At 37.8% G+C, this 25507-nt stretch overlaps 1 protein-coding gene across 1 annotated transcript; it reads left to right on the forward strand.

The window, feature by feature from the left end:
• The first annotated feature begins 5177 nt into the window (after window positions 1-5177).
• Window positions 5178-7472, forward strand: LOC147625220 (uncharacterized). The gene is made up of 3 exons (XM_086818487.1): window positions 5178-6266; window positions 6519-6929; window positions 7157-7472. Exons 1-3 carry the CDS (start codon window positions 5538-5540, stop codon window positions 7247-7249), a joined length of 1233 nt encoding a protein of 410 aa, XP_086674613.1. The 5' UTR covers window positions 5178-5537; the 3' UTR covers window positions 7250-7472.
• Window positions 7473-25507: the final 18035 nt, after the last annotated feature.

Raw genomic sequence — 25507 nt, forward strand, 5'->3', positions numbered from 1 at the left:
TCACTACATAGGGGATTTGTAGCCATTTATATGGTAGTGCTGTGTGGATGTAGGCTTATAATGGGCTAGGGTACTTTCTTCCTCCTTAGGAGCCCCCCCCCCCCAGAGCATGTGCACACACTCTTATAATGGGCTAGGGTACTTTCTTCCTCCTTAGGAGCCCCCCCCCCCCCCCCCCCCCAGAGCATGTGCACACACTCTTATGAGTGAGTGTATTAGTGGCCTTATCATGTCACTTCACTTGTACTTCACTCATTCTCATTACTCTTCTTTGAATGTTGTGATTTCTCTATCTATACTTGCTTACGCATATGTATATGTATTGCTACCTGTCTCCAATCCAATAATAGCTATGGTTACATCTTAGCCCATGCTACTCAGGTTCAAGCTTACTGAGGAACAATGTATGGTGAAGCAATGCCCTATTCAAGCTTCTCAACAAAGCTAAAAGCAAGATAATGTTGGATGTTTGATAATGATGTAAAAGATCCACACATTATGCACCTATAATCTATTTAAAGTACTTTAATTATCATATGAAGTGCACAAAGTAGTTAAATAAAATGAATGCTAAATTTTAGAGATTAAATTTGCTTAATATGTTGATTTTTTACAAACATGAAGAAGACTTAATGAAATATATAGTACTTGTATTTTATCATACTCTCACTTACCCCTAGGGTTCTTAAACATGATAGTAACTTGTTATGTAAATTTTTTGGCGAATTTGCATTATGAAATTACATGTATATTTGATTGATGTAAAGAAAAGTAATAACATAGTGCATATGTGCATGAAGTGTCCTTTGCAGAATCCAAATCCTAACAATTCATAATCATTTTATGCTTGTAATGCTTGTCTTACTAGCTCTTTCAACATCAAAAGTGATTAAAATATGAATTTTCCTCCCCATGTGTGTGATTATTGATTATATATATTTGTATATGAACTAATAATGGCGGACTTGTGATTGTTAGAGTGTTTTTGACCTCTTTATGTTTCCTACCCCTTTAACCAACATTTTAAAAGGGAGCATGTATTCATTGTTTCTTTAAGTACATAATCCCCATTGAATCTTAAGTTGTAAAATGGCTTAAGACTCCAATAATGAATGAAATCTTAACCACTTTTTAATGATCCTCCTGGATGTTAAGTGGGGTGATATTCAGCTGCATGCTTTCAGTGACTCTGATTGGGATGGATATTATAACACTAGAGTGTCCAATAATGAATGAAATCTTAACCACTTTTTAATGATCCTCTTGGATGTTAAGTGGGGTGATATTCAGCTGCATGCTTTCAGTGACTCTGATTGGGATGGATATTATAACACTAGAGTGTCCACTAGTGGATATTTCTTTTATCTTGGTGATTCATGTATTTCATGTCTTAACAAACAAGAAGCAATCTGACAGTGACCACTTTGAGATGTGAAGCTGAGTATAGGACAACTTTTGCAACAATTGCAAAGTGTGTATGGCTCATATGCCTTTTGGGAGAACTTCATGTTAGACAATAGTCCCCCAGCTCTATCTTCATTGAGAACGAGAATGCATTGTCTTTTTTGAGGAACCCAATGTTCCACACTCGCACAGAGCATATTAAGGTGCATTATCATTATGTCGGGGAGAGGCTCATTGCAGGAGAGATTAGCCTTGCTTATGTCGGGGAGAGGCTCATTGCAGGAGAGATTAGCCTTGCTTATGTCTCTATACACGATAATGTGACAGATATGTTCATGATTGAAGGATCTCTCATGAGAGAAGCTCGAATATTTTTACAAAGCTTTCGGCTTGTTTCCATTTGGGATTAATCAACCACATGATCCCTATACATGTTCACATCATCACTACATAGGGGATTTGTAGCCATTTATATGGTAGTGGTGTGTGGACGTATGCTTATAATGGGCTAGGGCACTTTCTTCCTCCTTAGGAGGCTCCCCCCCACCCCAAAAAAGAGCATGTGCACACACTCTTATGAGTGAGTGTGTTAGTGACCTTATCATTTCGCTTCACTTGTACTTCACTCATTCTCATTACTCTACTTTGAATGTTGTGATTTCTCTATCTATACTTGCTTACGCATATGTATATGTATTGCTATCTTTGTCTCCAATCCAATAATAGCTATGGTTACATCTTGTACCATGCTACTCAGGTTAGTGAAGTACTTGTTTGCTACTCATTTATTGTTTAATAATGGGATGTAGACTTAAGACTAGAAAGGCCATGATGTGGATAATAAAAATAAGGAGAATATCATTGAGGATTCATGATAAGAACAATGAAAATAAGGAGAATTATGACAAGGAGATCCAAACAAGAGGGATATCTATGATTAGGTCAGTTCCCCTTATTCTTTCATTGATGTAGTGCCTCCCTATGGGTTAAACCTTTGGTCCGCTCCTTCATCTTAGTCCATATATTTATGTCTTTTTTTTGCAAAGTGTCTAAGGTGAAGCTGCTTTTTTTAACTTGCCTTTACCTTTCTTTGTAATCAAGCTTGGTTTTATAATTTTAGTTCTACATATTAATACAACCATCCATATAATATAACTAAAAAATTTAAAGTATAATAGTTGAATTTTCATATTACATCCTTAAAATTTTGTACATGTTTATAACATCATTAATGATGTTTTATTGACATTTATACAGGTTTTTTCCCAACAATATGGGTGTTGTGGGGAGGAGGGGGTTTAGAATTCTTCATATGAAAATCTTGAGCATCACGTGCATCTCAAGAGGTTTTTTTTTAATTCCTTATACACATTTTTTGTAGATTTGAAGGTAATAAAACTACACCTTTTTGTTTTCATTTTTCATTTTCTATATATGTATTTAAATTTCTATGTATGTCCGTAAAGCTAAACCCCTTTTGTTGAACTCACATGCTACCTTACCTATTCCTGTGTGACCCCCTTGACCAGTAGAAATTATAATGGTACTTAGGTGTCAAACAGTTACTTCTTCTTCTTCTAAGTTGTGGTGCTATAAGTACCATTACTTGCATGCACATGATGTGTGACTATCTATTTATTAACACAAGGTCGTCAAGATGAATCATTGTTCCTCTTACATACATATACACATTATGTAAAGTTATTTTTTTCATTTATAAATAACTTAATTATATTGGAGAACGACTATCTCTTATTTACATAACTTATCCATTTATTTCATTTATAAAATATCTTAATTAGATTGGAGAACGATTATCTCTTGTTAACATAATTACATTTTCACTTGACTTTACTTGACTTTTTGAGAAAACTTATCTAATAGACTTGGTGCTATCACATTTTTTTCACGTGCCTAAAAGCTTTGTAGGTAACAATATTTCAAACTATCTAAATTACATGTAGCAACATAACATTTAATGTGTTATTGTAAGTGGCATATCTAGCATTTTGTTTTCATGCACAAAGTATAAGGTAGCATTGTGGTTCCACGATAATCATAAGCAATACACTCTATTGATCTTTTTATTTTGAGGAGCAATGTATGGTGAAATGGCCTATTCAAGCTACTTAACAAAGTTGAGTAGCTACTTAACAAAGTTAAAAGCAAGATAATGTTGGATGTTTGATAATGATGTAAAAGGTCCACACATTATGCACCTATAATCTATAGTACTTTAATTATCATATGAATGTGCACAAACTAGTTAAATAAAATGAATGCTAAATTTTAGTGATCAAATCTATTTACTATGTTGATTTTTTACAAACACTAAGAAGACTTAATGAAATATATAGTACTTGTATTTTATCATACTCTTACTTAGCCCTAGAGCTCTTGAACATGATAGTAACTTGTTAGGTAAAAATTTTGACAATTTTGCATTATAAAAATTGCATGTATATGTCATATTTGTTTGATGTGAAGAAAAGTAATAACAGAGTGCATATGTCTGTGAAGTGTCCTTTAATTGGAGAATCCAAATCCTAACAAATCATAATCATTTTATGTTTGTAATAGCTCTTTCAACATTAAAAATGAAAAAAAAATGGATTTTCCTCCCCATGTGTGTGACTGTTGATCAAATATATTTTGTATATGAACTAATAATGGTGGGCTTCTGATCGTTTGAGGATTTCCCCTTTGACCTCTGTATGTTTCCCGCCCCTTTAACCAACATTTTAAAAGGTCGCATGTATTCATTGTTTCTTTAAGTGCATAGTCCTCATTGAATCTTAAGTTGTAAAAGGGTCTGAGACTCCAATAATAATGAATGATATCTTAGCCACTTTTTATGATCCTGGTGGATCTTAATAAGAGGAGGCAAGTATGAAGGTTGATTTGCGAAAGGATGATGCGAATCTCGTTGCAGAAGTTGACGAGATCGAGGGTCACAAGCACACATGGCTAATCATAAATGTGGTGAATTATACATGATTGAGAGATTGCATATGGGGAAAGAAAGATGCTAGGAGGCTACAAAGGGATTGATTGAGGTAGGAAATAGGGCAAGGTTTTTTTAGAGCTTTGGGGAGGAATGGGATGGGTGGAATTGGTCATGGGAGGTGTAGGACACGGCACGAAAATTGCATGATGGGGAAACGTGCATATGGCAAGGACCCGAGAAAGTTGGCATGTGCAATGTGCATGCACGATCCTCTCCATGTCTGTTGCAATCTTGCAATAGTAGAGTCTTATGCTAACTTTAGAAAAGGTTAGTGGTGGTGTCGTTGATAGGTTTGTCGGAGCATCTCTTCTTCTTCTTCTTCTTCACACGCCCCAAGTGCCCAAACACACACGCAACAAACACCAATGCAAATGCTAGAACATGTCACCTCTCAATGACTTTGTGATTTTATGCATTGATGTGTGCGTACTTCATTTGTAACAGTTAGTTCACTGTTCATATTGGGTCTATTTAATGCTTCCCACACATGGGGGTATTTCACATGTGTATGCATGGGGGGCTATGTCACATGTGCATGCATGGGGGCCATTGGGCTTTTAATATGTATTGGGAGGAATGTGTGTGCATGGGGAATTCTCGTGCTGCGAAGACAAGATCCATTCCTGGCCTTAGTTAAAGCTGCCATGTGACTGCAAACAGTGTAAACACAAGGAACGAAGAAGCTGCTGCTTTTTGTTGCTACTTAATACTCTGTAGACTGTGAGAGTCCAGCAAGTGTGAGAGACAGAGGTGGCATTCGCTCCGTGGAAGAAGTGTGAACTTCTCGCCACCTATTTTGGCCGTGTTCGGCCACTTACCGCTCTATTCACACGTTAGGGTTCACACAGTGCACCTCTCTCTCTCTCTCTCTCTCTCTCTCTCTCTCTCTCTCTCTCAACACCCCCCCCTTCTCCCTGAGCCCTCTCTCTCACACACACGCGCACACATACAGTCTGAAGTGAATGCTGCAACTTCTTCAACAAGCTCTGCATTGCGCTGGGCTTTCAGTAATTTGAGCTTTAATCCAGCTCTGAGGAGTTACACAGACTGGTCACTGCATAGCGTTTGCTAAGTTTTTGAACTCTCTGCCCATCTCATCTCCCACCTTCAATTGGGTACTGCTACCATGGATCCTGACTCATTCTTAAACCTGCTCTCTCCTGACCTCAATGAATTGGATGACTGGTGCAGCCCTTCTTCTGAAACAGCAACACCTCCACTCGCCTGGCTTAGCGATACCATCATATCAGAGCCTGAATCTGCCCTTACCAGTATCGTCAGCAACAATGAGAATGCTTCTGATTATAGTTCTGTTCTCAAGCTCTCTGACATAGCTTCGGCCTTGCATAGCTTCTCGAGGGCAGCTGTATTACCACCACCTAAGCCTTCTACTCCATGCTGCCCAAGCCTCCCCCCTTATCCACCCCCCGTAGCTGTACTAAGTTCTCTAGCTGGCCAGACCCCCATGAGAAGCTCAGACCAGCCAGCTATGGACGTGGATGAGAGTGAAGAAAAAGAGCTTGCTAATGGCAATGATTATCACTATGATTATGACAATGATTATGCTAATGACGATTATGATGATGATGTGAAGCTCTTTGATGATGTTGCCCCGCCTGCTCATGTGAAGATCATAAGGAGGCCTTGCAGTCAGGTGGTGGATCCTGCTCCGAAACGCTCTAAATTCTCACCTGCTAATACGGAAGCGAGCGAGGTTAGCTCGCAGGAGAAGGCCTTCAAGAGAGAGGGTATGTCCCAACGAGAGGTCCATATCCTCTCCGAAAGGCAGAGGCGGAAGAGCATGAGGGACTCCTTCACCATACTGCAGGCTCTGGTTCCCAAGCTGAAGCTCAAAGTAAGTAGTTTACCTCACCAATTAATACCTTCATAATCATAGTAATCATAGCCTCAATTGCTCTAACCTTCCCTTAGTAAGATACAACCTGTCGATTAAACAACCTGTCGATTAATGCACTAACCATAGTATTTGTAGTTTCCATTGCTCTCATCTTTAACTATCCTGCAGCTCAAACCTCACCAATTGTGCGTTTGATTACTCTTTTATGCACTCATCTTGATTGCCCTAACGTCAATTATCCTTCTGCAGCACACAGATCGAATCACAGTCTTGACAGAGGTAATTACTTACATTCAATCTCTGCGGGGCACATTGGAAGAGCTTGAGAGGAAGAAGACGGACATTATGGATTTTCTTGGATTGTCAGACACTACGAAGCATCATTATGTCGACACAACTAATATAAGCTATGTCAACAGCAGCAGTGACAACTATGACCAGCAGCAGAGAGGAGCTTCCTGCTGCAATGGTGAGCTTGTGGCTATGGTGGAGGTGACAGTGCGCCTGTGTGGGAATGATGTCTTCATCACTCTCAACACCCCTAGAAGGAAGGGTGTTTGGTCCGGGGTTCTCATGCTCCTGCAGAGATACAGTGTGGAAGTGTCCAATGCCACTCTTGCTACCAGTGGGGAGAGTAGTTTCCACTGCATCCATGGAAAGGTTAGTGCTGATTTTTACTTAATCGGTTTTGGTGACTTGCATTAGCGTTAATTTACTGATCGATGCTTCCGAAAAATGTAAATTGGTTACAGTACCAATAATTTGTGAGGTATTGTTTGCGTGCAGTAGCAAAATTAGTCTAATTAATTAGGGTTAGAGTCACATAATGTGTGATGGGTTGCCGTATAATTCAATTGTTGTTAACAATAAACGTGCGATTTGTGCAGGTTACGAGCATCGCAAGTATTGAAGGCATTGATCTGCAAGACAAGCTGGAGGGCGTTATAATTAAGGAGCTGAGAAGACGGCCAAGGAGATGACTCATGAGGTGATTACAGATCGAGATCTGTGATTAGAGGGCTCGCGGTCTTAATCACAACGGTCATCCATCATCCACGAAATTGTGGACTTGTTTATTGCGTGAATGCGCTCTGTGACGAATCGAACCTTAATTAGCCGGGCGGTGCTTTTTTTTTTGGTCCTTCACCACAACATGTCAAAAGCAAACTGTGTTTTCGAAGAATCTGCACGGTACAAGCTATATAAGGGAATTGCAATATATATTTTTGCATTTTCTAAATAGAGAGCTATATTATTTTCCAAATTTTGAGAAGTCTGCAAAGTGAATGCATTTTAGTTCAAAGAACTGGAATTTCTAGGGGAAAAAGAGGCGTTTAAGTTGTTGATTGGTTGAGAAAAATGAGCACCGATATATATATATATATATTATACTATAAATGCAGAAAATAAATATATTTATTACACGGGGAATTACGCTGGTTGAGTTTTCGATGCATTGAATATTTCCTTGAGGAAAAAAATTACCTGCACAGGGAAATTTGTCAGAGAACATTTTTTTAAAAACCAACGAATTGACACTTTCAATTTTTTAAAGGAGTTGGTTGAGCTGAGCTAATATACAACTACTAAAATGCTTTAAAAGCGTTGCGAGGAAATATAATTAAATTTTACAAGAATGTACTTAGTGCGTCTTGTCATGTTGACGTCGGTGGCTGGCGGAGCTCGTGGTTGAGGTTCCATCATCCATGCAAGGCTGCCACTCTGCAAACTAGTAACAACAGCGCATTTTTGTACTCTTTTTCTTTTTCACTTCATGAACTGAATTCCGATTTTGGAGAAAACAATTTATTACCTCCTATATACAGTCTTTTCTATGTTTTTCTTGGGGGTTCACCTCTCCATTCAAGGGTATTTAAAAACCCTTTACATTTACATACTTTTATCAATAAAATAATTTTTTTAATTTAAATTTGTAATTTTTTAAAAAATTGATTAATTTTTTTGGAAATGTAAATTTTTAACTTTTTTGAACTAATGTGCCTCCTTGATGAAATCATGCAACTTTAATATATGTATATAGGCGAATCTCTTGAGGTACAGATACACACCAATTCTCCCACTCTTTCCTTAAATAGGAGGTAATAATTTTTAATGCTTATTAGTTATTAAAATATATAGAACTTTGAAACATCCGATGTCCACCATTATCACTTCTCAATGAGACACCAAAACTTTTTCAGGTGTTGTATTTAATTAATAACTTTAAAATTTGTACGACTAGGTTCAACCTATAGTAATATGAATGAAGTCCAGCCTTTATGTTTTCGCTTTTCATCGTCTACGTATATGCTCGTTCTGCCAACAATGGCCATGTTGTTTCCTTATGCATTAGCATCAGGGTTCTACACATTTGCTTCGATTCTATAGAGATCCACATGCCGTTTTCTTCTTGAATGTTTAGAGGCTTTGCAGCTTGCATGTTTTCGCTTCTTGTGGTTTGTATATGCTCGCTTTCCTAGCGATGGTCATGCGATTTGCAAGGATCGCCATCCCATTTCCTTGCTACGTACGTCACGACGAAGGTTCTACACAATGCTGACCTTGTGCACATAGCATGTCGGGTATGTTTTTGTGTACTATTTCTTTTTTGGGCGTCGGGACTGTTGTTATTTATACTGCATCATTCTTCTTCGTGCTATTGTTGTAATGATGGCGCCCAAAAGGTTTCCTATGCATGATGTAACTAATGTGTTGCCTGCTTTGATTCTGCAAGGATCGCCATGTCGTTTCCTTTTCGAACGTCTAGGATCTTTGGAACTTTGCATGTTTTTGCTTCTCGTGGTTTGCATGTGCCTGCTTTCCCATGCGATTTTGCAGGGATCGTCATCTAATTCCTTGTTGTGTAGGTCACGTCAAAGGTTCTACACAATGTTGACCCCGTACGTGCAGCACGGTAGGTATGTTTTGGTATACTATTTTTTTGAGTGTTGGGACTGCCATTATTTATATTGTGTCATTCTTCTTCGTGTTGTCATAATGATGGTACCCAAAAGGTTTCCCCTGCATGATGTAACTAATGCGTTGCATGCTCCATCGTTACCTTGTCTTTTTTGCCACGAACTGGAGGTGAGGCATCTATTGTACAAAGAAATCCTCCTCCAAATCATCCATCTTCCTGGATACTAACATTGCTTGAAGGTCCCTCCTCTAAGAGAATCGTTCTTACTGTTAAGAGGAAAGCCAGATCCTAAGGTTTGATTAAACAAGCGTCAATCTCTGTTTGTGTAATAATCATTAACCTCTGCTTAATGCATGTCAACTCATTGTCTGTGTTAAACAATCATAAAGCATTGCAAACGACTAATTATATACAAGCGTGAACATTTGTCTGTGTTAAACAATCATCGACCTCTACTTAATGAATATCGATTTGTTGTCTATGTTAAACAAACATGAAGCTTTATTGGATGACTAATTACATATTGTTTTTTATTATAGGATCTTTTGAGACTCCCAAAGGTACAAAAGGGAAGAAGGCTACGTCAGATCCCTCTATGAGTAATTGCCCAAAATTTTTGACTGTGAAGAAGACTAGGCTCTTTGAAGCCTCCATCACAATAGGCATTGGAAATGGTGGCATAGATGTGTTGCACTAGGAGCCTCTCTTAAGGAGCTCATCTGTATGAAATGTCTTAAAGGCATGTTTGTATTAGAGAAAGGAGGAACGCTAAACCACGTTCACTTTCAAACGGTGGTCAGTCTCATGGCACCATCCCTCATAAGCATTGGGAAGTTGATAAAATGCGGTACATGCAATGAGAGTACTTCAAATGTGAAGGAGGCTTGGTGATGTGTAGAGACTTGTGCAAAATCCGTATGCACACTTTTGAGGGTATGCTTGGTTATTGCATGAAGGATCTTCATAAGAGCCATTTCAAGTTTTTTTGCCACAATGTTTCATCTGAAGAAATAACACATCACCTCCAACTGTATGCCTTGCATGTCACCAATCAATCTGTTCGAGCACGCATATGTGTTTGTGGAGAATTCCATACCCAATAAGTTTGGCACCACACTAGAAAATACTCTACTTCAAATGATATGGATTATACCTAAAATGGGTAATGTTATCAATAGAAGACGAGCTGCATGAATTTGAAAAGTGATGAAAATCTCGCACTTAACCCAATGCACTGACATTGACACTACCTTTTATGTGGACATGCCCGCAACAACAAGAATGTATTTCAATGCGAATAATATTGAAGCAGAAGAGAACCATGGGAGTAATCATGGCAGTGATGAACAAAATGAGGTAGGGACTCATGAGAACCCAATAATAATTGATCCTGAAGAAGATTCTCTTCCACAAGAAGATTACAACAACAACTACATGTTTGTGTGTGAAAGAGCAACAAAGTTTAAAGAAACAGTTCTCAATGGAGATGATTTCGTCCCTCTTTCTCCCATCACTAAAAATTTTGTGGAGTTACCAAAATACGAGGCTTGCTTTCTTTTTAACAAAAGTAGTTCTCTATAGATTCTAGTGTGATTTCTTGGAGAGGGTTTCGTTGCTTTTTGGTATGCTCATGCTTTCGTTTGTTTTCTCTCGTCCCAAAAATATTAATTAATATGCATACCAAAAATTAATTAATTAATTTTGTTGTGCATATTAATTGATTAATTAATTAATATGCACACCAAAAAATACTGAATATATGCACACTAAAAAAGATCAAGACACGTGCTGTCTTGGGAAATTGAGGGTTCTTGAGTTAAATTACAAACTAAAATGCCACAATAACATTTGCAAAAACTGAAACGTCCTAGTTTTACAAAATTCTTGACATTACGTCAATATTTTAATGGAGCAAGATTTTTTGTGAACAATTCATAATTTTATGTGAACAATCCACATTTTTGTCACATTGTTTCAAGCTTTGATGGCTCTCTCGGGCCTATTTACATGCTCATCAATTGGTTAAAGTGGATGGCTTGTAACCCAAGGTCATGGGTTCGATCCACGACTGCATGGTGTTACCTTGTACCTCCTAAACCCGTAGGTGTGTGTGTTTTTTTAAGAAGGGTATACGGGACTCTCATGTAATAAAAATTATCCAACTTTATAAAAAAAATAAGTAACTAGCAACAGGTAGCCAATAGATGGCCTCCAGGTGGCCCGAAATCGAAGGGTGGCCGATCGGCCACATCGGCACAAGGGAAGCGGGCCTGGGCACAAAAGGTAACCCGGGCACGCCACATCAATAGAAAGGGCCACCGACCACCTGCGCATGGGGACCGGACCACGTGGGGACCATGTAATGTGGTGCATGAATAGCCTCCTAGTCACCAGCATTAGAAAAAAAACACATTTTTTTTACCAAGATAACTGTTAAATCTATCCGGCTTTTGTTATAGCTAAAATACATAGAAAATCATTCCTTAAACTAAGGGTTACTTAATATCTCAACCGATTTTTCTTAATTCTGGGCAGTACAAACACACTAGAATGTTGTTTTTTTGAACAATGGTGAGAGAGAGAGAGAGAGAGAGAGAGAGAGAGAGAGAGAGAGAGAGAGAGAGAGAGAGAGAGAGAGAGAGAGAGAGAGATGGATGATTAAAAATGGAAAAGAAATAACGAAATCTTAAAAATCTAAACTGATTAGCATGAACTTCCAATCTCGACCCGCCTCCTCTCTGATGAGTGATACTCATACTACACATGCACAATTGCCAAGGTTTTGAAAAAAAAAGGCTTTGCTTTAACCTAGAACCTTTTAAAGCTAAAAATAATAATTATTGTATTGGAGAAGGAGAATTACATTCTCAAGATTTTCAAGAAAACACTTTTACTATGTTGAAAGTATGGTGAAAATGCTTATTATAATTTGATAAAATTATGAAGAAAATGCTTGCTCAAAATACTCCAAGTATGGAGAAAATGCTTATTATAATTTGATACAATGTTGAAGAAAATGCTTGCTCAAAATACTACTCTCCAAACACCTTTGTGTCCAACAACATTTCCATCTTGCTCAATGCATGGGAAAAATGTGGTGTGCATGGCTAGCTGCAAAAGTCAAATATATCGATGAGGTCTTATCTAGGATAAAGTTACAAAACTTACCCTACAGTTATACAGCCTAGCACCGGTTACTTGAGATGTAAGAATAGTACCCACACACATACAAAATGTTGGAGGTTTCTTTCTGAAATTGCAGTTATGTGTCATATGTAAGACACTATAGTGGAGATAAAATGTTTTCCAAGTGGGTTGGAGATTGATTTGATCTATAAGTGCACCTAGAATAATTAATAGAGTGCTAAGTCATATTCAAGATATTACGTTATCGACGAAATATTTTGTATATAGATTTCTTCTATTGACATAGAGTTTTTCTTATGAAATAAGGGGAGAAGGGCAACGTGTGAACCAACCAAGCTAGCAATGAAGCGTGTGCCATATGGAATCCATTTTAATTGGAGCATTTTAGGGTTTTTGTATAACTCAATTCTCCCACTTGGGAAGAAATGTCTAAGAAAAGACTTGAGTTCAATAGAAAAAGGTTTTGATTTTTGTGAACTTTAGGAAAATTTACATACAAGAGGGGTTATTCATTTAAAAACTAAAAGTTTTTATAAATTTAGTCCAAAAAGGATATTTCATTACATTCAAGTTTACAAAGATGCGTTGTTCAAGATCAAAAATCATAAATTTAGGGTTTTATTTAATGTCTCTCAAGTGCATGTATTTTATGTAATGACCCCTTGGCCCCACACCCTTGAGGATTCACTAAAAAATATAGAAGGTAGCACATGCATTCAACAGAGTGGGGTCTATTTTCTTGTAGAGCTACAAAAAATTACATATAAAAAAAATTGATGAATTCTAAAAGTAAAAATTGGGGTATAGCATCGCAAAATTGACCCAAAAGAAGTGTAGGTTATTTGCTTAAATTTTACAAAAGAGGTGTATATAAATCATAAAAATCCATAGGTATAATAGTACCCCTTGAAGGCACATACTCTATAGGCTTTTAACATGGTGACTCTGTAAGATCCCACCACCTTAACCCAGTGTGAGAGTTTATAGAAGAAGCATGGTGACTCCCTAAGATCCCACCACCTTAACCTAGTGAGAGTTTAGAGAAGAAGTGTGAAAGAGTTTAAATGGTTTGAAGAAAATGTAAGACATGCCACATTGGCCTCAATATCAAGGTAGTCGTCTAGTAGAACTGTGTAGTATTTATTTGAATGGTTAAAAAACAAAATCATACTTCTACATGTATCAATACACATGGGCAATCCTCTCCAATGTTGAAAAAATGTGATTTGTAGTGTGTTTTTTTTCTCACGTTTGACAATGTTGAAAAAATGTGATTTTTAGTGTGTTTTTTTCTCTCGTTTCACATTTAAAATTCTTGATGGAAATTTGGTACTATTTTTTTTTAAAGAGACAAATTTTATACATTTTAGCCCATGTTTTTAAAAATTTGAGAGCTCAAACAAGTAGCATATTAAATGATTAGTTGAATTTGGAGCAATGATGTGCCTTGTTACTCTCATTTAAAACATTCCACAAAGAAAAGAAAAGGACAAGAAGAAGAAGAAGAAAAATGAATGAGGTTTATATATACGGTAGGAAAAACAAGGCTGTGTTTTGAAAAATTCAAATCCCTAAAAAATTCAAATCCCACAACGAATCAAACTCACAATTGATAACATTGAAAAGCACTTTTTCATGAACTTTAGGAAAATTTACATACAAGAGGGGTAACTCATTTAAAAAAATTAAAATTTATTACCTCCCAATTTACAAAGCTAGATTGTTCAAGTTAGAATATCATAAATATAGGGTTTTATCTAATGTCTCTCATGTGCATGTATTTTATGTAATGCCCCTTGGTCCCACACCCTCGAGGATTCACTAAAAAATATAGAAGGTAGCACATGCATTCAACAGAATGGGTTCTATTTTTTTTTCATGAGGTCTTATTCCATTCCTAGTCGCACACGAGAATTTCACCCAGCTACACACACACACACACACACACACACACCATGCTAACCACACATACACCCAAGTACTAGAATGGGTTCTATTTTCTTAAAGAGTTACAAAAAATTTACATGTATAAAGATTTTTTAATTCTAGAAGTAAAAAATGGCATATATCATCTCAAAATTGACCAAAAAAAGTGTAGGTTTATTTGCTTGAAATTTTCTAAAGACTTGTATCTAATCATAAAAATTTACAAAAGATGTGTATCTAAATCATAAAAATTTGTAGGTTTATTTGCTTAAAATTTACCGAAGATTAAAAAGGTTTAGTTTTATTTGCTTAAAATTTACAAAAGAGGTGTATCTAAATCATAAAAATCTGTAAATATAATATTACCTCTTGAATGCACATGCTCTATAGGCTTTTAACATGTTGACTCCCTAAGATCCCACCACCTTAACCTAATGAGAGTTTAAAGAAGAAGCATGAAAAAGTTTAAATGGTTTGAAGAAAATGTAAGACATGCCACATTGGCCTCAATATCGAGGTAGTCGTCTAGTAGTTGTGTAGTATTTTATTTTAATGGTTAAAATCACATGGTACTTCTACATGTATCAAGGGATGGGCAAATTGCAATCCTCTCCAGTGTTGAAAAAACACACAATTTGTAGTGTGTGTCTTTCAACGTTTAACATTTGAAAACCCTGATTGAAATTTGGTATTGTCTTTATTTTAAAGGGACAAAATTGATCCATTTTAGTCATAATCCTCTGGTTTCTTTAATTTTGAGAGCTAAAACAAGGAGCATATTTTGATTGGTTGGAAAAAAAAGGGGTTTTTTTTGGGGATGTGGCTTGTTACTCTCATTTAAAACGTTCCACAAGGAAAAGCAAAGGGCAAGGAGAAGAAGAATAATACTAATAAAAATGAATGAGCTTTATATGGAAAAACAAGACTGAGTTTTGGAAAAAAATTCAAAATCCCACGACGAATCAAACTCAAAATCGATAACATGGAGAAGCACCTTTTTAAAAAAAAGAAAAAAGGGCAGTGCTAAGGTTTCCCTCTCATAGGCTCAAATACAAGTCCTAGATTGAGCACTAACCTTAATGCCTATTATTTTGACATTATATATATTATATTGTCCCTAAACACAATAATTATACACAAAAATGTGAGTGCAATCACCGGTCACCATAATCGCATTATTAGATTCGTACGCTCAAAGTTGACGATCGTCAGAATCTTGGCATAGAGATTAGATTTAATTATTTACTTTTTTAATCCTTCATAAAGCTCTCTTAGACCAAGTATAATTTTGAGCCCTTTTCCACGTCTCTTGCACGATGGTGATATTTGATCGTTTCCCTTTACACGCTTCCTTGCTCATCCCTCAAGTGGAGTGGCAAAATACAATTCAACAAATGAGGTGGTGGGAAGTTGCACGATGGTGATATTTGATCGTTGACTCTTTTAAACGTTTCCCTTTACACGCTTCCTTGCTCATCCCTCAAGTGGAGTGGCAAAATACAATTCAACAAATGAGGTGGTGGGAAGTTGCAACTTGTGGGAAATTGTTTAAGTGTCACATAAAGTGAGAGGTCTCCAAGGCCCCTAAATCTTTTGGCCATGTATGGAGAGAGCCGTTCGTGTGAAGAACTTGTACCGGGTGTGTGGCCCCCACCACATCAACACCTCTTTTTGTTGAGAGAGGTCCTTTTCCTTGTCATCACACACCTATGTTGCAAGAGTTGAGTGGATCTGAACTCACGCCCTCATAGTAAAGCTCGAACACTCTATTTTTAGGCTAGCTAAGACACTTTTTGATTCCCATGCATGCAGTGGCAATGCATGTAGTGGCAGTGACCTCGCAATTGGTTTTGGAGCTCAAACCATGGTATATAACAATGAATTACACAGATTTGGGGGAGAGTTATAGAGTTGGGCACTTGGGTGGCTCAACAAGCTGTGGAACTAAGGATTCGCACACATCAAAGCACAAAGGTGGGCTCTAGCTTTAGTAAGCACCCGGAACCTTGCATGAACAACCCCTATGTAAGTATGCAAGTAAAAACAAGTGCAAGCTGAAATGGCAACATAGTGACGGTAGGAGACATAAGACCTATGCGAGGAAAAAAATTGTTGAAAAATTCGCCAATTTTGTTCTCATGCAAATTGATATGGAAAATATTTAATCTTCATTGTAATGCAGATATAACTTTATCTACATTTTCTCCTTGATTTGTAAACCAACGAGACCTTTGTGGTAGTCCTCATAGTTGGCAAGGACAGAAGTGATGATTCGTGGTTTTTTCTCCTCCCAAGGCAAGTTTTGCTCCTTGCTATGTAGGTTTTGTTAGGTCAATCACCAAAGGCACAACTCAACCTCATGAATTTAGAGAGGCAAGATGAAAAGTTTAATAGCATACTTGTGGGGCCACAAGTGGCTAAAACAAGCATATGTGGAAACATGCTCAAACTCCTCAGTTTTGTAGACTGCCCTCTCACCATCATGCTATAAGAAGTCTCGACTTTCACCCTCCAATCCATCATGCTATAAGAAGTCTCGACTTTCACCCTCCAAAATATCATGCTATAAGAAGTCTTGACTTTCACCCTCTAATCCATGTGCACAACACATTCCTCCTTCACAAGGGCTTGTTAGAAGCCTTCCCAACATTGTGTATACCTAATCAAATTTTCAAGGATTGGAAATTCATCCTACTATGACTATGGCATGAAGGCACATGTACTATGGCATGGATTTAAGGGAATGGTGGAACCATAACCTATCACCTAGGCTTAACAAACAATGACTATTTAATACATTAGAAGGTAGGTTTACGATGTCTTAGGCTATAAAACCTAGAGACATCCTCCTTGACACCTCTTTAGAAATAGTTCTCTCTTTCAATTCTTTTTCAACATATTTCATATGGTTTTAACATGTGCTAGTAGTACTCTTTCAATTGTTTTAACATGTGCTAGTTCTCTTTCAATCCTTTGTAGCACATTTCATCATTTTAACATGTGGTAGTATGTTATAGAGCCTATCTATGTATTGAATTGCATGATGATTATTGAAATAAGTTTGGTGAGTTTGTCGATATCAACCTTAGAAATATAGGATTTCAATATATCAAAGGTTATGAACCTTGGAGTAGTAGCACATATTAAGAAGAGTTTCATATTAGCACATATTAAGAAGACTTTCATATTAGCACACTTGGCTAATTTGGTTTGTCCTTTTCACTACCCACCCACACGGTAATAATATCTTATTAACTTGAAGCTTTTTAACTTTTCTTTTGATTTGGACATGTAGAATTATCTTGACTTGCTATGGCACCTATTCTACACATGTGCTTCTATTCCACCTCTTCATAGTTGTGTATAAATATACACTACACCTCATATTCTAGTACAGTGTTCTTGATACATTTCTAATACTTTTCATATGCAATCTATAGATTCTTGTACATTGGTCTTGATACATATTCTAGTACATTATTCTTGATACATATTCTAGTACATTATTCTTGATACATATTCTAGTGCATTGGTCTTGATACATATTCTAGTACATTGGTCTTGATACATATTATGGTACATTATTCTTGATACATATTCTAGTACATTGTTTTATAGATTCTTGTGCTTATATTTTGTTATATGAGAGGCCACTAAAAGAAGATGGGGGACCAAACATCAATTCTAATGCCATTTATCTATTTAAAAATTTTGGTATGGCCAACCCATTTTGGGATTAACAGATGTTGCCACTAATACTCTACGTCAAATAGAGAAGATGAACACATCAAAAGGAGGTATAATCAAGCTATGAGGTAACGGTGTCCAAATCTACAAGTTGGATGGGTGCCGCAGTGATGGTATAAAGAAATACTTATTGTGATTCCCGCTCTAAGAGTGTATGGTAGCACGTTAGAATTAATTTGCTCTATGAATGTACTTCACATATGTATTATGAGATTAAGCATTGTATAAGCAATAGGTAATTTATGAACTTAGTCAGCCACATTTAAGTGTGAGAGAACACTTATGGCCTATGGCCTTATGGCTCTCATTTGCTTCAATTTGTATGTTTGGGAGTTGGTTGCTAATTAAGATCAAGCAATGATTAATTTGTATATGTGATACTTCTAATGGTGTAGCAAGTGAATGGATAAGACCATTGATTGTTGGTTCAAGGAAGTTAACCTTTGATTTAGATAATTATACCATTAATTTTCCCAAAATCAATATATAATTTGAAAATTTAAGTGGTTTGATGGGTTGGAAGGATTTAGCAAATTTTGAGAGGATAGAACATCCTGATGATGATAAGGCTGTCAAAGTTTTTGTTAAGTGGATTTGTGGGAGTTCTTGAGAAATGTGAGAATGTAAGAAGATTATTGTTAATTCTCTTCATTAGGGGAACTATACAAGGAATTTTCACGTACAATTTTCATGTATATCCCCCTCGATTTATTAGAAAGTTAGGCTTTATTCCACCTTACTAAATCAGACTGAAGGTTGACAATGTGTGAGAGAAGACAAAAAGCCATCTTCCTCTTGGTTTTCTCCTCTGAATATTCTGAGTTCTTATCTCCCCCACCACGTACTCCTCCACTGTTAAGAGCGGGTTCTCATCTCACCACCACCTACTCCTCCACTATTTAGACCATACCTTCCCTTAAATCCTCCGCTTACTCACTTTTGACGACATGCCCATCTACAAAGCAGTCTATGGTGTTTTTATGCTACTCACACCCAGCATGCTCTCCTCTAGTGCATGTGCCACTTTCACCCACACCCACTGAGTTGCCAGCCTTTGTAACCTACTACGGCTTATGTTAAATTTCGGGGTGCCACGATACATGGCACCCCGTGGGCCCGGTCACCCAGTCAATGGCCGGTGAGACGGCCCCATGTCTAGACATGTGTCCATAAGATGTTATGGACATGTGTGCATATCATGAGTGTGCGCGCGGTGTAGTGGATAGATGCTTCGCCTGGGTTCGAATCCCAGCAAATGCACAGACGTGTGTCTATGCATGGACATGTGTCTGTACCTCTTTTACACCACGGTCTAGACCGATGCGGTCATCGGCTAGGTGACCGCCCGTGCTGGGGCCCGCGGGGTGCCACATATCGTGGCACCCCGAAATTTAACATAAGCCGCCTACTACCACCCCCATCGCCAACCCATAGATGACATCACCACCATATCCACCTTCGAGCTCACCTATGAATAGATGCCCTAGCCTACTTGATCATGATAGTAGCACTCCCCCTCCCTAAAGATGTTTGACTCCTTCAAGCTCCAATCCTAGTACACACTATTGCCCTCCTCTCTGTAACTTACCAATTGGTCGTAGTGTGGGCGTCATAACACAAGTCACATCATCACTTATCACCTTATTTTCTTTAGAGAGAAAGAGGTGATCTTTATAATCTGAACCTGCTTTTTAATGCCCATGTTTATTCTCATGTCCATGAAAATCTTCAGATCATTAAAAATCATGTAATTGCAGTAGAGAGACCCTCTAGCATATCATCTTAGGCTTTAACATCATGAAAAATCAAAGCACAAAAATCACTTTGTTATGATAATACCATATTCTCATGCCTATGAGAATCCCAATTCTCACATACGAGAAAATCTTGGTATCACTACAAAAATATTAGGAGCTGAACCACAGAAAAACCCAAGCCCTGTTGTGAAGATTTCAACTATTTCAAGTGCTAAAACCCTATATATGTGAAAATCATAACTCCATGATGAAAATCCATTGCATGTGAGAATCATTCTCATGGTGTAAAAGTCTTGTTCCCTGTGCCAAAAATCATTTAGGAGAGAGGGTGCTCAAAAAGGCAAGCCTGCTAAAACAACTCATTAACCTTTGTGCTTTTAGTGACCTTTTGAATTTAAAAAGCAACATCGTAATACCCTTTTACACTAAAATATTTAAGAACTTTACAAAATGAATCTAAACAAATTATAAAATCCTAAAGGTATAAATAGATTGAACAAAGGAATTTAAAACCCCAAATTGTGCACCAACTCATCAAGGAGCACTTATCATAATCAAACCATGATTAACTTAGGGAAATTAAATGTGCCCTTGAGAAAGTTGAATCCAACAACAATTGAAATCTAGAAGGCCTTGAAATACATGCCTCAAGTATAGATTCCATCCACTTTGGCCATGCATTAGACCCACTTTATGCCTCCAATTGTGCCACCAAGTTTCACAACCTTGGTGATTCCTATTCCCCTAGTGATTAGTCCTTTGCTAAGCACAACCTTGTAGCCATATTTGGTAGTGATGTGTGTGAATACGCTAGGACTAGTCGGGGTAATTTTTCCCTCTTTAGGAGGTTTTTTTCTCAGGTTAAAATACTAGGACTAGTCGGGGCACTTTTTCCCTCTTTAGGAGGTTTTTTTCTCGTGTTAAAATACACCCATCTTGGGGTATACTTATCATCTTTGTACATCACATTGATTATCTATTTATCATCTCATTATGTGCTCTCTTGAGCTTCTCCACAGTGTGTGTGTGTGTGTGTGTGTGCACGTGTGCGCGTGTTCCTGTAACCCTATTTCCAACATTTGGTATCAGAGCATTCTGTCCTTGTCCCTGTGCTATTGCCTACCCTTCACCCCGAGTCGCCTAGCTTCTTGAATCGAATCAAGGAGCCTTTTGGGAGAAGAAAGAGGACCGTGAAGTGTGTAAAACTTTGTACTGCAGTTTTGCGGCCAGATTTTCATTTCGAGCACGTTTTGGGGGCCGTTGGCCCAGGTTTTAGTTTTCTACAGATATCTTCCAGGACTGGATTTGCACTGTTCTTCATCACATCAGGTCTACTAATAGACGAGTGTGAATATATACAAGAAAGCATCTACGGGCTTCACTTCAACGATATCGATCTCTGCATCTTATGAGTAACATTTCAACTCATGATACTCTGCGTTTCTTTCATACACCTTGCAGGTCTCCATTGTTAACGAGCTTATTAGTAGCCACCTTGGTTGCATCAAAGAGCACTCAGCACTTTGCAAGTTGTGTGATTACTTGGATGGGTATTATCAGAAATGTCAGACAATGATGTATTTCGGATGTTATCCGCCGAGGATAAGCTTGACGAGACCAACTACCCATTATGGTCCTATATGATGCGGCATGTATTGGTAGCCAAAGGGTTGTGCAATGTTGTGGTTAGTATTGAGAAACTTCTCGGTTCATTTTATAAACATGATACAGAAGGCACATCTATAGACATAGACTCAGTTTCACATGGTGCATTACCACAGCAGCATAGCATACCTCCTACACAGGAACAAACAAAGTGGGATGGAAGAGATGCACAAGCATATGCGTTGCTTGCTTTGTCAGTTAAGAGGAGTATCATTCCTCACATTCGATCATGCAGCAAGACTGCTAAAATTTATTAGGATGCACTTGCGTCATTGTACTAGTAACGTAATGAAGCACATGTTGGCTATATACACAAGCAATTAGAGTTAGAGCATATGGATGAGGGAGACTCCATGGACAATTTCCTTACAAAAATCAAAGATTTTAAGGAGCAATTGGCAAGTTCTGATGAAATACATCCTAACAATTCATTGGTTCCTACTGTTTTGAATGTGTTGCCAGACTTGTATCAAGGTTTTGCTTCTATCATTAGACTCGTGATGAAAAGCAATCCAAATGCCTTAAAGTTTGAGGAGTTAGTTTTTGTGCTCTTGCAATAAGAGAAATCTAGGCAAAATAGATCTGTCATGCATACAGGAGATCAAGCTTTTGCTGCTAGTCAACAAAGAGGCAAAGGTAAATCCTTTCCTCAGGGTAATTATTAGCCAAAATCAAAGTCATCGGGCAAGCTTGCAGACAAGGAAGGCGATAAGTCAAAGAAAAAGTGAAAATACAAATATTGTAGGAAACCTGGTCACTATATTAATGAGTGCAGAAAATGGCTAGAGAAGGAGAAAACGAAAGACTCAAGTATGGTTGTAGCTGACACATCAGCATCCAATGCAGAAAACAAAGAATTTGCAAACTATGCACATGATGATTGGATTATGCAATGTAGTTATGACCCTTCGCATAAGGATATCCGTATTCATGGATGTTATAGATGTACATGTATGATATTTTGACAGTGGTGCTAGAAAGCACATTACTTCTCATCGCAATTTGTTCTCATCACTTGAATCTGCTCCACAGCCTGGAAACACTGTACAACATGTGCAAACAACTCCTCATATCTTGTAAAAGGAGTTCGTAAAATTGTTCTCATTGCTACAAATGGTGGAGCAATCACACTTTTAGATGTACTAATAAAGGATCAAGAAAAACTTGTGTGGTTTAGTTTGAGGATGACAGATGTATTTTTCGTGATCACGGGGTTAGCAAGACAATTGTTGCCTGGTACTTTGTCTCATGGCCTTTACAGGCTAGATGCATATGAAAGACGAAGGCATGTTATATGTATAGTTTCTACCACAAAGGCAATGGGTGATGCTATGCTGTGTAAACATGACATGATGTCTAAGCTGTCACATCTTGAAGCCCCTATCAAACATGTCTGTGAGGGCTATATTTTGGGAAATATGTAGCAAGCATCATTTTCCAAAGATGGTTCAGTGAGCTACCCAATTGCAGCTTATACACAGTGATGTATGTGGTCCTATGAGGACACTATCTATTGGGGGCTACCTCTATTTTGTCACATTCATTGACGATTATTCTAGACATACCTGGGTATATCCATTGAAATAAAAATTAGAGGTTTTTATGTGCTTTAGGCACTTTGCTGCTATGGTTCAAAATGCTTTTGCATGTAAGATTGGTACCCTATGTATTGATCAAGGGGGGGAGTATATGTCTAAGGAGTTTCATGCATACACGGTTGATCATGGGATAAAACACCAATGTATTGTGCCCTATACACCTCAGCAAAATGGTGTAGCTGATGAATGTAAAACAGGTCTCTCATGGAGATGGCACGTTGTATGGTCAAAATTCAAGAGTTGCCTCATGGTTTTTGGCTAGAGGTAGTCATGTGTGTAACATATGTTTTTAACAGGTGTCCTAAGGAGTTTCATGCATACACGGTTGATCATGGGATAAAACACCAATGTATTGTGCCCTATACACCTCAGCAAAATGGTGTAGCTGATGAACGTAAAACAGGTCTCTCATGGAGATGGCACGTTGTATGGTCAAAATTCAAGAGTTGCCTCATGGTTTTTGGCTAGAGGTAGTCATGTGTGTAACATATGTTTTTAACAGGTGTCCTACAAAGGCTTTGCATACAATTATGCCTTTTGAAGCTTGGAATGGTAGAAAGCCCTTTGTAGCTCACTTACGCATTTTTGGCTGTCTTGCTTTATGAACTTTTGCCTAAGCAACTTCGTAGAGCAAGCTTGATGTGAATAAGGCTGTTAAATGTATTTTTTTGCAGCCCGTAGAGCTCGAAAAGTAAGGGTTGCCCTCTCTATCATCCTATTAATAAGCCGATTCTTGTGAGTAGAGATGTTCTATTTGTGGAAGATGCAATTCAACCCTTGCTTTCATGTAAAAAACAACAAAATGTATGTTCGCATGACATATTCAGGACTCTCCTTCCATTGTTCAATGGAGGACACATTGATGTAGAGCATTTGGGTAATCAAAGGAATGCTGAAAAATCAGCCCACACAAGTTACAAATCATCACGTTTTTCAGCCCACAAATCAGCCTATTGATGCCATAAATGTGGATGATGTGGTTGATGAGGAAAGAAGGGAAATTCAAGAGTCTAAAAGTATGCCAAAATGGTTGGTGCAAACACTACGTGACAACAAATTGGCCACTCCTCTGACTAGTAGAACACATGCAGGCTCTCATCATGCATCTCTTGTTGACGCAGGTTTGCTCTTATTGCAAGTTTATGTGATGACGAGGAGCCTGTCTCCTTTTATGAAGCAAAGGAATTGGAAAATTGGATGAATTGAGGTAGGTATCAAGAAGTGTATGGTCTCTCTTAAGAAGAGCAGTGAGGAACAAGCAATCCTCTGTCTGTAATGCAAGCACCCACTCAAACATGTCACCATCTACCAAGACAATGAAGTACTAGCATTTAAAGCTATGCAATTTGAGTATGATTCTATACTAAAAAATGATACATGTGATTTCATAGACTTGCCTCTTGGCAAGAAGGCCATTGGTATGAAATGGATTTACAAGCTCAAACTTAAAGCAGATGGCAGTGTTGAGTGATACAAAAATAGGCTTGTTGCAAAGGGTTATGCATAAGAGAAAGGTATTGACTATGATGAAACCTTTACAGCCACATGTTGTATGACTACCATGCAGACTATTATTGTATTTGCAGCACATAAATGTTAGAATGTGCATTAGTTGGATATCAAAACTACTTTCTTGAATGGAGATTTGCATGAGGAGATCTATGTATCTCAGCCTTGTGTTTTTGTTTAGAAAAGTCAGCAATCAACAATATGCATATTAAAGAAACTTTATATGGCCTTAAGCAAGATCCCAAAGTATGGTATGAAAAGATACATGTATACTTGGTTGTAGAGGGTTTCTGCCAGCAACAGCCCAACTAATAGTACACTCTATATTAAGGGGACTAAGGATGTTTTATTGGTCATTGTGTTATAAATTGATGATATGCTTCTCACATGCCCTAATGGTGATTATATTTCAGCTTTTTACTGATTTAGAGAAGTCTTTTGAGATGTCAGATCTTGGACCGTTGCACTATTATTTGGGCATTGAGTTTTGGCAGCATAATGATGGCATTGTTATGCTGCAAAGGAAATTCATAGATGTATTGTTGAAGAGGTTCAATATTGAAGACTGTAAACCTATGGCTACACCTATGGAGCCAGGTTTACGACTGTCTTGAAGATGAAAGTGACTCTTTTGATGCTAGCTTGTATCAAGAATGGGTGCTCCATTACCTAAAGGGCACTAAACATTTTGGGTTATATCATCTCCCAAGGGGGGTAAATCACAGCTGCATGTTGCATTTACAGACTCGGACTGGACTGGTTGTTATGACACACCAGTTTCCTACGAGTGGTTTTTTCTTTCGCCTTGGTGATTCTTGTATATCATGGCTCAACAAGAAACAACTCACTGTGGCCACTTCTAGGTGTGAAGCTAAGTATAGGGTAGCATTTACAACTATAATTGAGTGTGTTTGGCTCAAGTGCTTTATTGTTGATTTGGGTATTGGGGCGAGTCCTCAACCACTACTA

The sequence above is a fragment of the Cibotium barometz genome, chromosome 24 (assembly GCF_041138505.1).
Source record: "Cibotium barometz isolate CiBa-2024 chromosome 24, ASM4113850v1, whole genome shotgun sequence".
Lineage (NCBI taxonomy): Eukaryota > Viridiplantae > Streptophyta > Polypodiopsida > Cyatheales > Cibotiaceae > Cibotium > Cibotium barometz.

Coding starts and splice junctions, on each gene's coding strand:
- LOC147625220 (XM_086818487.1), top strand. CDS start 5,538: ATGGATCCTGACTCATTCTTAAACCTGCTCTCTCCTGACCTCAATGAA. Junction 6,267..6,518: donor TTCCCAAGCTGAAGCTCAAA/GTAAGTAGTTTA, acceptor ATCCTTCTGCAG/CACACAGATCGAATCACAGT. Junction 6,930..7,156: donor TCCACTGCATCCATGGAAAG/GTTAGTGCTGAT, acceptor CGATTTGTGCAG/GTTACGAGCATCGCAAGTAT.